Source organism: Eretmochelys imbricata, chromosome 10, assembly GCF_965152235.1.
Source record: "Eretmochelys imbricata isolate rEreImb1 chromosome 10, rEreImb1.hap1, whole genome shotgun sequence".
NCBI lineage: Eukaryota > Metazoa > Chordata > Testudines > Cheloniidae > Eretmochelys > Eretmochelys imbricata.
Window position 1 is genome coordinate 20,719,499 of NC_135581.1, and position 15,665 is coordinate 20,735,163.

At 38.6% G+C, this 15,665-nt stretch overlaps 1 protein-coding gene across 3 annotated transcripts in view; it reads left to right on the plus strand.

The window, feature by feature from the left end:
* The window catches only part of SNX29 (sorting nexin 29), a 459,980-nt gene that overhangs the window by 368,234 nt on the left and 76,081 nt on the right, over positions 1 to 15,665 (plus strand). For 2 of the 3 annotated variants that reach the window (XM_077828713.1, XM_077828712.1), the window contains exon 21: positions 13,171 to 13,231. The exons of the other annotated variant lie outside the window; for it this stretch is intronic. In XM_077828713.1, the coding sequence (XP_077684839.1) occupies positions 13,171 to 13,231 (61 nt within the window). The remainder of the gene's footprint in view (positions 1 to 13,170; positions 13,232 to 15,665) is intronic. 3 annotated transcript variants of the gene reach the window in all.

Sequence of the window (15,665 nt, forward strand, 5' to 3'; positions counted from 1 at the left end):
CTTCCTTGTTATATTTGTATAAATAGACAGTTATTATCTAATTAATCTTTCAGTGCAAAGCCGTTTGAAACTGGCTCGGCAATGTAAAGTTTAATTAGTTCCCGCAAGGGCCTCTGACTGCCAACCTTACTGTTAGGCTACCACTTTGGTGCCATGAACATAAATATAATAGGCATTTTGATTAAGACTGACTGGCAAAGAAGTTGACTCTTTACAGAACTTCAAGGCAAGAATAAAAGTATCTGACTTTCTTTTCTTATTGAACTAACAGATTATTCTTTGTGTAAGAGCACTGCCAGATGTGTGTGTGAGAGTATGCATTGCCTGGTATTCTAGAACCTGGTCCAGCTCCTATTAAAGTCAATAGCAGTTTTCTGCTGACTTTAACTGGAGTCAGATTGGGCCCCTACGTAGTTGTTCTCTTAGCATTAACAATAAAAGAGGTTAAATGCTAAACAGTTCTCTTGGACAACAAAATTGGTGCATTTTGTGTTGGTTACAGCAGTGTCAAACCTGAAATATAGAAGTATTTTACTTATCCATAAATCATTCCCAATAATGATGACAATGTACTGCTTCAAATAGTCTGTGAAAAATATATGGGACATTTTAAGTGAGCTGTCCCATTAATAATCGCTGAATACCAGTGTTACCCACCTGTTAGGCAATAACAATGTATATTAAAGGCCAACATTGGTCTGAAACTGCTCAAACTGCAAGTTGCAACTACCATTCTTGTAACGAAAATTGCAAAATAGGCTAATATACAATATTATGGTATGTCAGACTCTGAATTTCATGTTTATAGTGTAATATTGCATGCTAATACCAGGGTAGTTGAAAATCTGTCAAGATTTCAGTTATACATCCTTATTTACTGGGTTGTACTTTGGCATTAACACTTTGCCGTGGGCAGAAATTTGGCACATGATGTCAGCCAAAGAGAGTGTTCATAAATATTTTGGGTGAAATTAACTTCATTTTCAAACAATGGGAGTGAAATATTTTCCCCAGATGCATTTTGATACCTGCACGATCAAAAAAACAGTATTGCGTGTTTAACTGCATGCTAAATTTCAGATTATCAGGAATGTAAATTCTTTGCAGTGGGTTAGAAAACATAGCCACTTTCAAATAAAATAATTCTAATACACATGAACAGTAACTTTATTTTAACAAGCATTTCACATGAACTTTGATAAACACAAGCTCTTTATGGTTTAAGAATTTAGGTAGAGTATTATTAATTAGTGCCAAATGTATCCTAGGTGCTTTAAAAATATACCTGAATACCTCCCTAAATTCTTATTATTCAGTAGAGTCAAACAATTCCATCTACTATCCCTTTCTGTCGTAGTGTGGGAAGAGGGATTTTTGATCAGAGAGGCAGGGAATGGCCACCTTCGACATTCCGGTTAGCAGTTGCATGTTCCCTTTGGACCCCCGCCCCTTTCCTCTGCCCTTGCCCAGAATACCTGTGGGGATTGTGTGTCCAGTGGGACTGCGGTGAAGCAAGTATATATAGTTCCACCCACCCTAGTCACCCAGTGGCCAAATCAGAAGTGAGGGATAGAGAAAGCAGATTGGCTCCAGTAACCCTCTACTCCCTTCCCCATCCCCAGCCAATTTCCACATGTTTAAGCATTCCTGGGCATACAGCAGCCATTCTTGCTTCTCAGAGCTGCCCAGAAGGTTGTGTAGCTGTCAGAGCTGGGTTTCTAGGTTGGCTACGTGTCTAACTTAACGCAGCCTTTGGTGCCAGGAAGGAATTTTTCTGTCGGGCAGGATTGGTAGGGTGTCCAGTGTGTTTTCACCTTCCCACGGTATCCTGGAGGGCTGGCATGTGGGGATAATAAAAATATGAGGCATTGTGTGTTTTTTTTTAAAAAAAATGAGTAAGGATAATAATCTCAATAAGTAATGTCACATCTTGCAGCCAGTATAGATAAGAGGCTCCAGTGAGTCAGCTCATGGGGTAAATCTAAGCACAGAACCCAGGAGTGACTGGTGGACCCTGTTAGCTGTGGATTGAAAAGAGATCTTAAGTTTTTGCAACCTGAGCTCCTCTTCTTAGGAGGAGGGTAATGGGATGCAGCATTGGGCTGAATCATGAATTGAACAGAAGGGGTTTAACTTAGGAATCCAACCCTCCTGGCTTGGTTGTATGGTCTGGAAGTCAACCCTCCCTGGACCCAATTAACGCCCTGGTAGTTAAAGGGGGAATGACCCTCCCCCCCTTTAACATTAAAGGTATTAAAGTTCTGACCAGCTGCTTTAAATGCATTCTTGTGTTCGTCATCATTCTTCTGCATGTCCTCCTGAGGCATGTTCATAAAGACTCTAAACGTGGAATTGTACAAGCAGATCTACCTATGGTCCTGATTCAGGACAATACTTAAAACACCTGCTTTCCAGAATTGGGGACAGGAAAGAGCCAGTATGTTCAATAGTGCAAATGTATTTTAAAAGTTTCTATATTTTATTTTAATAATTGTCAAATCTCATGTAATAATTAGTGTGCTGTAGATAGTAGCAATTTTTAAAGTAATAATAATAGATAAATTTGCATACTAACATTTTTAAAATATCCTTTTGGGATGTGGCTTGAAAACAAATATAGCACTGCACCAGTTTTTCAAAACCGTCTGTAAAAAGATATTTTTAGATATACTGAATCTGCTGGTTTCCATCCAAAACAAACCAGTCCAAAGCCTATTTTTAAAAAGTGATGTATGTGACAATGGCAAGTAAAATTCTCAAAAATTCTTTAATTAAAAAAATCCTTCATTTTGTTGAGGAAATAAATAAGATCCTGGTGTTCATTTGGAGCATGATTCAACAAAGCACGGAAGCATATACTTAAAGATAAGCATGTACTTTAGTGATCTGGTGAATCAGGGCCATAGTTTGGGCACACATGACTATAGGATCTCTTTTCTCTGTGAATGAAAAAACAGCATTACCTGTGATTCTCCCTATTCCCTTGCTTCCATTCCACTTGAGCTATCTAAATACCCTTAAGCTTTGAGTTAGCCTCAGATTCTGTCTCCTTCACTCCATCTATCCAAGTCTCCTACTGGAATTGATTGTCACCTCTTAATCATCTGGAGAGAGGTCATTGTTGAGCAATGCAAAATGTGCATTTTATTTCTTCAACACCATCGTAGCCTTCCATCTCTACACTGATTTTTCTTGCTCTGAACTGTTTAAATCCAACTCTTTATATTATTAAAATCCCAGTTTTCAATGTTGATATCTAAATTTCACCCACCAAGATTCACTGTTCCCACTGTGTGTGCATGCATGTGTTCAAATCTGCATACTTAATCTTGAGCAAGGGTACTTTGCTGATTTATTTGTGTGTAGATGTATATTTTTATGTGTATGTATTTATATGAGCATACAATTCTTGTAATTTCTCTGTAAGTGAATTTTTACATTAACCAGGTCTTAGGTGAAAGCTTTCAATGGCATGATAAATTTTAAATCCTTTAAAAAAAAATCTAATAATGGACAAAGAAAACTTCACAGAACTCAACTATATACATATTTGGGTACAGAGCTAGTGAGATAGCATATCAATAGGTGAAGAAAATTAGGCTATATTGAAAGGCATTGCAGTACTGCTGAATTTGGATTATATGAGTTTGCCTTCATAAGGTCTTAAATTCTTCTCTCCCTGGCTATCATTTACCTTTATTCAGAATGCTGAGGAGAATAAAACTTTAATCAATGAATGTTAGTGCTTTCTTTTGATTTTGGAAAAGAGGGAAGAAAACCCAGAGGAAGTGTAGCCCATGTATAGAAGACAGAAGAAATTTTTGGGAGGAACAGTAATATTCCTTTCTCCTCCCCAAAAAAGAAAAATTAAGAGGAGATGATATTATGTTTAGAATAGAATAAGTCAGTTAGTGTATATAAAAGCTGTGAAAGTTTAGATGCCTTTTTATGTAGTTTTTTTCTGTGCATTGACACAGTGGGTCAAAGACTATTGTAATTAAGAGAGTTACACTAGGAATGAATTTGGTCCCACACATAGCCACAATAGTGTACGTTTTCATTGTGTAGTAGAGAGAATGCAGAACATTCTATCAAAATCCATAGTATTTTACATGTGGTCTTTATAACATTTCTATCATAATGTCAGATTTCATGAAAGCTTTTCTTTCAAGGAGAATGTTGTATAGGTAAAGATGTCTTTCCTGGGTAAAGACCGTTACAATAATGTTTAGGAAAAAGTATGTGGGCCCTCATCTCTCTTTAAAATTGTCTGTCGGTCTCCTAGAATAATATTGCATGCATGGATTTGGTGGAAAGCTGGTGGGGGGATTTCTGATGTCTTCAGCTGGAACTTGTACAGAAAAAATTATTCATCTTGCTCCTCAACAGGGTATGAAACACTGCACTGTTTATCTAAACCTGAGCTGGTGTGAGGAAAGTGCAAAAAATGTTTCTCTCTCTCTCTCTCTCTCTCACACACACACACACACACACACACACACGGATTATTATCTTAAACCCTGGAAGTATTTATCATATGGGTTGGTAGAAAACAAGTTAAGTAAAATTCTGACATTTGCCAAGCCCCAAGTTGAGAGCACTGAGAGATGCGAAAAGACCAGAAAATACGCCATACCAGTCCCCTTCCCTTTTTTGTTTGTTGAGAAGCATCCTCCTTAGTCCTTAATAGAGCATAAAGGCATGTCTACACTTACCTCTGGAGCGATCGATCCAGCGGGGGTCGATTTATCGCGTCTAGTGAAGATGCGATAAATCGACTGCCAAGTGCTCTCCCGTTGACTCCGGTACTCCCCCAACAGGGGAACGTCAGCAGTCGACCTACTTCAGTAAAGACACTGCACTATAAGGTGGGTAGAAAGCTGGCTAGATTGTCGGGCTCAACGGGTAGTGATCAATGGCTCCATGTCTAGTTGGCAGCCGGTATCAAGTGGAGTGCCCCAAGGGTCGATCCTGGGGCCGGTTTTGTTCAATATCTTCATAAATGATCTGGAGGATGGTGTGGATTGCACTCTCAGCAAATTTGCGGATGATACTAAACTGGGAGGAGTCGTAGATACGCTGGAGGGGAGGGATAGGATACAGAGGGACCTAGACAAATTGGAGGATTGGGCCAAAAGAAATCTGATGAGGTTCAATAAGGATAAGTTCAGGGTCCTGCACTTAGGATGGAAGAATCCAATGCACCGCTACAGACTAGGGACCGAATGGCTAGGCAGCAGTTCTGCGGAAAAGGACCTAGGGGTGACAGTGGACGAGAAGCTGGATATGAGTCAGCAGTGTGCCCTTGTTGCCAAGAAGGCCAATGGCATTTTGGGATGTATAAGTAGGGGCATAGCGAGCAGATCGAGGGACGTGATCGTTCCCCTCTATTCGACATTGGTGAGGCCTCATCTGGAGTACTGTGTCCAGTTTTGGGCCCCACACTACAAGAAGGATGTGGATAAATTGGAGAGAGTCCAGCGAAGGGCAACAAAAATGATTAGGGGTCTAGAACACATGACTTATGAGGAGAGGCTGAGGGAGCTGGGATTGTTTAGCCTGCAGAAGAGAAGAATGAGGGGGGATTTGATAGCTGCTTTCAACTACCTGAAAGGGGGTTCCAAAGAGGATGGCTCTAGACTGTTCTCAATGGTAGCAGATGACAGAACGAGGAGTAATGGTCTCAAGTTGCAGTGGGGGAGGTTTAGATTGGATATTAGGAAAAACTTTTTCACTAAGAGGGTGGTGAAACACTGGAATGCGTTACCTAGGGAGGTGGTAGAATCTCCTTCCTTAGAGGTTTTTACGGTCAGGCTTGACAAAGCCCTGGCTGGGATGATTTAACTGGGAATTGGACCTGCTTCGAGCAGCGGGTTGGACTAGATGACCTTCAGGGGTCCCTTCCAACCTTGATATTCTATGATTCTATGAAGTAGCTCTAAGTACGTCCACTTCAGCTACACTATTTTCGTAGCTGAAGTTGCGTAACTTAGACCAATTTAGCTCACCCCCTTCCCACCCCGCAAGTGTAGACCAGGCCTAAGAGATGATAGGCAACCCGGCACTAACAGAAGTTGTTTACAGGAAACTGAACTAGACTGCTAGACACTTCCAAAATTGCAGATACCAGAGACCTACAGATTCTGCTCTCAGTCTGGCTATGACATCTGGATCTTTCTTCCTGCAAGCTCTCTTCTTTCAGTGATCTTCCCAGACTATCCACTATTCAGAGCAAAACTTTCCCTTTTCACACAAATAGGGAGTTTAAGGTTTCAGGATGGCAGGTGAGGGGGATACATTCCTAAAATCAGTTTCAACAAGTTCTCCCTGACAGTTCTTTGACAAAACCTATTTAAGTGCTCCAAATACTGAATGACGGTGAAGGACTTCATACAAGGCTAATCTGACTTCTCTGAAAAGAAACTTCTAAGTGAACATAGAGACAAATTACACACACTGTAATACTGCTGCAAATCAAGAGTAACTCAACCAAAGTATATAAAATTACTCTGCTAATCAGCATAACTAAAAGCAGAATCTTGCCCATAACTTTTAATGTGCAAAGAAGAAAAATATCATTTAGTAATCATAATCCTAAGAAATTATTTCTGTTGCAGGTAATTGGGTCCACTGAAAAGAGTATGATATTCACCTGGGCAGTCACCTATTTATAATCTTAGTTTCTGAAAGAACTGGCCAGGCTCTGGGACAATTACTGTCTTGACCTTTTATGTACCAACTGTATTTTGTATGTCAGAAGCTTGATCCCACTCTTATTTCACTGCTACCTGGCAGCAACTACTGTGTGGCAAGGTAATTCCTGATAGCAAACCTGGTATAGGGTGTGACACTGGTAAACCAAGTGTGAGCTCTGGCAAAGGCCATTAGGCGTTAGCTAAGAACTGACAAACCAGCTCACCTGTATGTTAATTTTGTTCAGAACAGGTATAAGTCTTATTAGAATGTATTTTGTGTTTAGACTCAATGAAATGCTTTTGAATTGCTGTATGCATTAATCTGATTTATAATGTCTGCATTCCATGCTACAAGGTAAAATGTTTGTTTTATAATTAAAAATATCCACTCTGAACTTGTGAACTCAGACAGAAGAGTGGTCACCCCCACCCATCAAGTGGACTATCAAGACTCACTGGACCATCTAATACAAAAAGCTTTGTTGATTGCCCCATCCACCCATGAAGAAGTTACATGCAGGACTTGTCCCATTGGCTTAAACCCTGGGGGAAAATTATATAAAGATGCTCTCAAGAAGAAATGGTTATCTCTTTGCTGTTTGAACTCTCACAGGGAGAGAAACACTAACCTAAAGTAGAGATCCCCAGAGTCAACCTGGGTCTGCCATGAAAGACATTTTGAATGGACAGATTACTCCATCTCTGTCATCTTTAGGAATCACAGATGGTAACTCATTTGTGTGTACATGTTTGCTTGCTTTAACCTATTTTATTTTGTTACTTGTTAATAAATCTTTAGATAGGTTATTACAGGATTGGCTATTGGCATTGTCTCTGATGTAATATTTAGGGTACCAGTTGATCCAAAATAAGTGACTGGTCTCTTGGGACTGGAACTAACCTGAATATTTTGTGACTTTTTGATATAAGTGACTATCACTAAGTCCAGCTTGTCTGGGTAGCAAGATAGACTGGAGAAGCCAAAGGGACCATCTGTGACGCCATTGTAAGACTAGTATAGTGATCCAGGAGTTCATATTTGTTACTGAATTGGTAAAATATAATTTTAGCACATACCACCAGTTTGGAGTTTCTGCCCCGTTTTTGACAGTCTGCCTTGAGGTAGGCACTCACAATCATGAGCCACTCTAGGCAGCATGACTTTGGGTATTAGGCCTATTACCACAAAGTAAATAAATGCAAATTGAATGGTTTTGACCTGGATTTTCAGTATATCTGGTGAGGACAATGGGCCATCTGCAAAACTAATTCATTATCCTTCTTTAAAGCCCTCAAAACTCTCCTTTTCCATGACGCTTACAAAAAATTGGCTGTGGTTAGGCTGCTGGTGCCCTGAGACTGCTGCCTATCATGCTGACCAATATTGTCTCATAATTTCCTCGTACTCCACCATCTGTCTGTCTCTTGTCTTATACTTAGAGTTCAGGCTCTTTGGTTCAGGGGCCTTCTTTTTGTTTTGTGCTTTCACAGCACTAGCACAATGGGGCCCTGGTCAATGAGTAGGTACCTAGGTGCTAAGGTAATATAAAGAATAATAATTATTATGACCTATGGCAAAATTTCATGATAGATCACTCAGTATTTGTATAGGAGATAAAACGTATACCACCAAAGTGTTCTGAACTGTTGTCTGCTAAAAGCTGCATGTTGAAAACAAATTTTGGGAGTTCTGCTGCATTTTATTAGAACAAACATCAGGAAAGTAGTTGCATTTTAAAGACTAAAATAAACGCTTTTAAATAGGAAATCTGCCTTTCCAATACATGTTCTGAGAATATGCAGAGTTTAAGTTTGAGAATTCCTGTATACAATAATTATCTACTGTAAGTGAGTTTCCTTGTTTTGACATAAGGAATGGACTGTGCGTACATTCAACATTCTGCTTCTGTGGTTATAATTACCTACCTAGCTAAGTGTTTTTGGCTGTGAAGAGTTTTTTAAATAACTTGTACTATGCCTGTAAATGAAACTAGGAGAAAATAACTTCATTTTTATTTGAAAAACAAATGTTAATGTAATTGTTGTTACATTTCTACAATTGTAATTGTAATGTTGAAAATATTATTGCCGAGGAAAATTAAAAACGATCAGATTTGGTACTATATGAACTACAGTTGTATATATGAATGCCTGAAAACCTTACTGATTGAAGTGATAGGACAAAAATACATAAGTTGAAATCCTCCTCCTCAAAGTCAATGACTTTCCCATTTGACTTCAGTAGGGCCAGGATTTCACCGAGCCTGTGTCATACTCACACATCATGTGTCATAATAAAATAGACTTCTAGTATAATAATCAAATAAAGGGGCAGTGTTTTATAATTACTAGTAATAATTTTATAAGACAGCTGTTAAAGCTGGTCATACTTAAATATTAGTCTTTGAAGTAACTACATACATAAAATGGTGTAATGGGAATCTTTTTTTGGTATGGTCCATGTTTGATTGCATTATATGCTTAACCTTGCATACACTTACAAAAACAGAAGCCTGGTTTTCAGCTCACATCTTTTTGTGTTTATTTAACTAGACTTCAACTTCCTAGTTTTATTGTTCCATACCTGCAATATGTGAAATGAAACTGTGAATCATTCCTAGTTTGTGTCAAAGATGTGTCTGAAAATAGTGATTCATCGTAATATACTTGGGTAAGATATAAGATGTTGATTTGGATTTAGAAATGTATGAAACTAGTAAACCATACTTCACAAAATAAAAGGGGTCTCTGCCCCCACCTCCCAAATCAGGACATCTTAAGTTGCTTAGTGCATGATCAAAATTCTAAGCATTGATATTAGATGTTAAACACAAAAGATCTCTGCTCAGGGAGGAAAAGTACTGTGAACTTCCTTTCAGTTGGATATAGATGTTTTGCTCAGTTTTTCTGTTAAATTAGTAACAAACAATTCTTTTAATAAAACTACTTGGTAATGTTTGCGAGACCATTACATAATTTGATAATGACTAGCTATTAATTGCACACTGATGTCCCCTATGAGAATTTTTAACTTGACAATAAAGGGAAGTTCTTGCTAACCATTAGTAATTATATATTGGTCTCTTTAGAAATAATTACTAAATTATTGCTGCTTCGAACTCAAGAGATAAAACTTGCAATAAAAATAAATTCTCAGACGTTTTACATTATGTTGTGACCCATATTCACACCTCAGAATAATGAAGCAAGTTGCACTATATAATAACTACATTCCCAAGTGTACCATATCTCTGGTTTTCAGGGTAAAAGTCACCCTATGTAGATATTTGGGGACAAAGTATACCTTCAAATCAGCGGCACTGCTATGGTTACCCGCATGGCCCCATAGTATGCCAACATTTTTATGGCTGACTTAGAACGCTTCCTTAACTTTCGTCCCCTAATGCCCCTACTCTACTTGCGCTACATTGATGACATCTTCATCATTTGAACCCATGGAAAAGAAGCCCTTGTGGAATTCCACCATGATTTCAACCATTTCCATCCCACCATCAACCTCAGCCTGGACCAGTCCACACAAGAGATCCACTTCCTGGACACTACGGTGCTAATAAGCGATGGTCACATAAACACCACCCTATACCGGAAACCTACTGACCGCTATTCCTACCTACATGCCTCAAGCTTTCATCCAGACCACACCACACGATCCATTGTCTACAGCCAAGCTCGACGATACAACCGCATTTGCCCCAACCCCTCAGACAGAGACAAACTCCTACAGATCTCTATCCAGCATTCTTACAACTACAGTACCCACCTCCTGAAGTGAAGAAATAGATTGACAGAGCCAGAAGAGTACCCAGAAGTCACCTACTACAGGACAGGCCCAACAAAGAAAATAACAGAACGCCACTAGCCATCACCTTCAGCCCCCAACTAAAACCTCTCCAATGCATCATTAAGGATCTACAACCTATCCTGAAGGACGACCCATCATTCTCACAGATCTTGGGAGACAGGCCAGTCCTTGCTTACAGACAGCCCCCCAACCTGAAGCAAATACTCACCAGCAACCACACACCACACAACAGAACCACTAACCCAGGAACCTATCCTTGCAACAAAGCCCATTGCCAACTGTGTCCACATTCAGGGGACACCATCATAGGGCCTAATCACATCAGCCACAATATCAGAGGCTCGTTCACCTGCACATCTACCAATGTGATATGTGCCAGCAATGCCCCTCTGCCATGTACATTGGTCAAACTGGACAGCCAGTACGTAAAAGAATAAATGGACACAAATCAGACGTCAAGAATTATAACCTTCAAAAACCAGTTGGAGAACACTTCAATCTCTCTGGTCACTCGATTACAGACCTAAAAGTCGCAATATTACAACAAAAAAACTTCAAAAGCAGACTCCAACGAGAGACAGCTGAATTGGAATTAATTTGCAAACTGGACACCATTAAATTAGGTTTGAATAAAGACTGGGAGTGGATGTGTCATTACACAAAGTAAAACTATTTCCCCATGTTTATTCCCCCCCCCCTACTGTTCCTCACACGTTCTTGTCAACTGCTGGAAATGGCCCACCTTGATTATCACTACAAAAGGTTCCCCCACACCATGCTCTCCTGCTGGTAATAGCTCACCTTAAGTGATCACTCTGGTTACAGTGTGTATGGTAACACCCATTGTTTCATGTTCTCTATGTGTATAAATCTCCCCACTGTATTTTCCACTGGATGGATCCGATGAAGTGAGCTGTAGCTCACGAAAGCTTATGCTCAAATAAATTTGTTAGTCTCTAAGGTGCCACAAGTACGCCTTTTCTTTTTGCGAATACAGACTAACACGGCTGCTACTCTGAAACCTATGTAGATAGCTAACACAAGGCTTATAGATCACTTAGTTCTCACTTCATTCATCAAAGTGGGAGCTAAGTGATTTATACCTCTTGTTCTGGCCCTTTGCACAAGGGTGTGAATTTCACACCCAACAATATTAAAGGTTGAATCATAGAATATCAGGGTTGGAAGGGACCTCAAGAGGTCATCTAGTCCAACCCCCTGCTCAAAGCAGGACCAATCCCCAATTTTTTCCCAGATCCCTAAATGACCCCCTTAAGGATTAACTCACAACCCTGGGTTTAGCAGGCTAATGCTGAAACCACTGAGCTATCCCTCCACCCCCCTACAGTGTCCTGTTTTCTTGAACACAGGAGGAGTCAAACAACAGGAGACAGTTTTTTTTCCTCACAGTCCCATGCCCAGTTTCCAGCCAGCACTTAGCCCAAAAGCTCTCTCGCTTTTTCTCAGGGTCACACAGCCCGTGCTTCACTGGCTGTCTTTGATAATTAAAAGCAAGGTGGAAGTTGGTTGTCTGTAGTTTTCAGATATGGGTAAGTAAAAGTGACTTCCATCCTTTGATAATATGTAGTATTTTAAAACCACATACACAACTGAAACATACTGCAGAAAGTAAACATTTTCAATAGCTATCACAGTTGGTCAAGGTCATTGTACAGAAGGTTCATTCAGACATTCAGTAGAAAGCAGCAACTAGTGTCATTATCTGCATGATGTATTCAGTATTTGCTTGTTTGAATTGTGATTTTAATTATTCATTTTACTATTTGCTCATTTTCAATTAACTGAAAGAAATGCATGCCCCACTGCATTTAATTTTTGTCACCTTTACTGTATTTTATTAATACTATAACATAGTTTTCCTTCAAAATATTTGGTGGTTATGAAACATCTTTTCTGAATTTAAAACAATCAGTTTTTGGTCTCAAAATAAAATTAAGAATTTCTAAAAGAAATCTTAATAAATAGCCTTGACTGTTACTTTTTTTAAGCAAGACCTAACTTTCAGTATTCTCTGTTAATGTTTTAATGCATAATTGAATTATGATAGGAAAGTAGTAGCAGAAAAACAGTGTAATCACAGGCTGTAAGACCTCATTAAGTGACTACCAGAGCTGTTAGGCAGTTTCTAGAAGCTGGGCTTTCATCCAAATTTGTTATTTCTAATGCATTCTTTGATTGGGGATCTTAGGAGCTAAACCAGAAGAGTTTCAAATATGTTATGCCTATTTAGAGCCCTGGTACATGCGCAGTTAAGTGGTGTCCTTAGCCGGCTGGCTGCTTTTCATACAAAGAAACATGGAGGGTATTCAAAAGCTATTTATAAGAATCATGATCCATGAAGGACAATGCACCTTAACTTTACAGAGCTGATGTTAAATTTTGTTGGCTTGGAATGACATGGAATGCTTGGAATGACATGCATGAACACATTCAGATATATGTATGTTTGTTTTTTAAATTAACTGTGATTAGAGAAATTATATAAAAATGACACACATTTGTTGTAAATTGCCTGAAGATTTTTAAACTATCCTTGTAGCAGATTATTAAATGTATACTTTCTTGTTTAAATACTTCAGTTTCCATAAACAGTACATTTAGTGATTTTAATAAACAAATTATATTTTATAGGCCACATACTTGCATGGAACCATTGGAAACTGGTTGTACTTTGCACTCTTTTCACTTGATGGTATGGGGAATTTCAATTTTTGTGTTAATAAGACGAATTTTGCTTTCAGAGACTTCAGTGACTGGATGCATTGGAGAAACATGAATTCTGTTACCAAAAAATTAACAAGTAAAAACCATCTTTAGCCATATAACTAAAAAGAACTCTCCTTTAGGCAGAAATAAAAGTTACTAATGGAGCGCAACATCTGCCCTCAGCCTAGCTGCTCCTATAAAACCCACTGGTACATAGGAGGAATGTATCCCTCAAGGAACTGGAACTGTCAGCCATCTGCAGAAGAGGAACATCCAGGGGAGAAAAGAATGGTTAAGCAAAAGAATGGTACAAGCATTATGTCCAGGGCGCAGAGGAAATAGGGAACCAGGTGACTGGACAGCATAACCACGAAAACAGAGCAGAAGGGCCAAGTGACAAGGTAGCATGTCCCAGGGTAATGGAAGAACAAGCTACAAGGCAGAACGTACAGAGAAGGAGAAGGGAGCCAAGCAGCAGAGAAGCAAGATCAGGGGAGCAGAAGGGAAAGAGCAACAAAATAGATGGGAGGGAAGAATAAGTGAAGGACAAAAGTAAAGGCCATTTAATTAACCTTTTTTTCTAAAAGGATAGAGTAATTATCACATGAAAGATATCTAAAATATATTACTTTGTCATATAAGCAATTGCTATAGTTGTCACAGCAATATTTTACAATTAAGAATGGGAGGAACAGTTTTCCACAAGATTTTGAATGGAAGAGGAAGCAGTCTATGAGACAATCTCTCTATTAAGATGTAGTTTGCACTATGAAAAGTTTGTGAATGCCTGATCTGTAGCATATGTGGTAGAAGCAGGAGGTCCTGGGGTGCAAAATTCATTCTATTTTTTAATATTGTATGTTAGAATTCAACATGCAGGTGAAATTGAGTCATGCAGATTGTCAGCTGAGCAAGCACTATGCTAAGTTTCTAGATTTACAGTACATTGAAACAGCATTGTTTGGAAAATGTGTCAGTACTAAATAGGAAAGTGGGAAATATAAAATTTATTTGAATGATGTAACAGTTTAAATAGACAAAAACAATAAATGCAGTTACATTGCAATACAGCAATAATTTCCTGTAGTGTTAATATCTTCCATTCTAACTATTATGTATCTACATGCATTAGATTTCCTACTGTTAGTATCTTCTAGCAGCTTGTATAGAGAGCTCTGTTCAGCAAAACATTTGTCTAGCCTTCTGCATTGCAGTAGAAAATGGAGAAAGCTGTTTCTGTGATTGGTATGCTGTGCTCTGACCATGGTGTGCTAAAAGAGAGATCTTAGAGAGTGGATTGCATCAAGCAAAGTAGAGCAAGGCTATTCTTAAAGAATTTTTCAAAATTCATTTTTCAATAAAAATTAAGTGGATGGATACTGGTGGATACTTTGATGCTTTTTTTTCTCAAACTGCCATGTAGTGGTGGTAAATTCAGTACTACCAACCTTTAATGGTGAATGATTCATTTGAAGGAAAATTATTAGCATTTAAAGCATGTACTCTACAATACTTTCTTCTGTAGACAGACTAATCTTAACTCCTTATATGTACTGTATTCAGTTTATAGATTTAAGAATAATTTTAGCAACATACTTGCATCTGATGAAGTGAGCTGTAGCTCACGAAAGCTTAATGCTCAAATAAATTGGTTAGTCTCTAAGGTGCCACAAGTACTCCTTTTCTTTTTACAGTGATCATTTGTGCCTCTCTCCTTTTAAGTTTCTCTTGTGGTCTTTTAGGTGTGGATGTTCACCTACTTAAATGCCCATATTTGTTTGACTCTGCATGTGTTTAGAATGTTTAGTGGGAGGACAAAATAGGTTTTGCATAACCTTTAGAAGCCATTCAGTATGGATGCCATTATATTATACTTATTATCAGATAAATGCACACAGATTCCTTATAAAGAATAGGAGAAAAGACTTGTAACAGAAACACAAGACAATTTTTTTAACATAGGAATCTACTACACTGCTGCTTTAAATATGTCACTAGTATATACTATAGCATATGGCAGATTTCAGAGTAGCAGCCGTGTTAGTCCGTATTTGCAAAAAGAAAAGGAGTACTTGTGGCACCTTAGAGACTAACCAATTTATTTGAGCTGTAGCTCACGAAAGCTTATGCTCAAATATATTTGTTAGTTTCTAAGATGCCACAAGTACTCCTTTTCTTACAGCATATGGATAATACAAATATAATATGGAGAAGTTGTGTATTTCTGCTAGTTCTAAAACATTATACATAGGGAGGCAAGGTGTTGTGAGGTAAGAGAGAAAGTGTGTTGTGTATTCTGTGGTCATGTCTTTACCAGATAATTTTACAAAAAATCCAACATATATTACCAGTGGGAATCCTACTGTGGCAGTTCGTGGTGCTTTTAACACCATGTTACTTAAACAACATGGATAGAATCT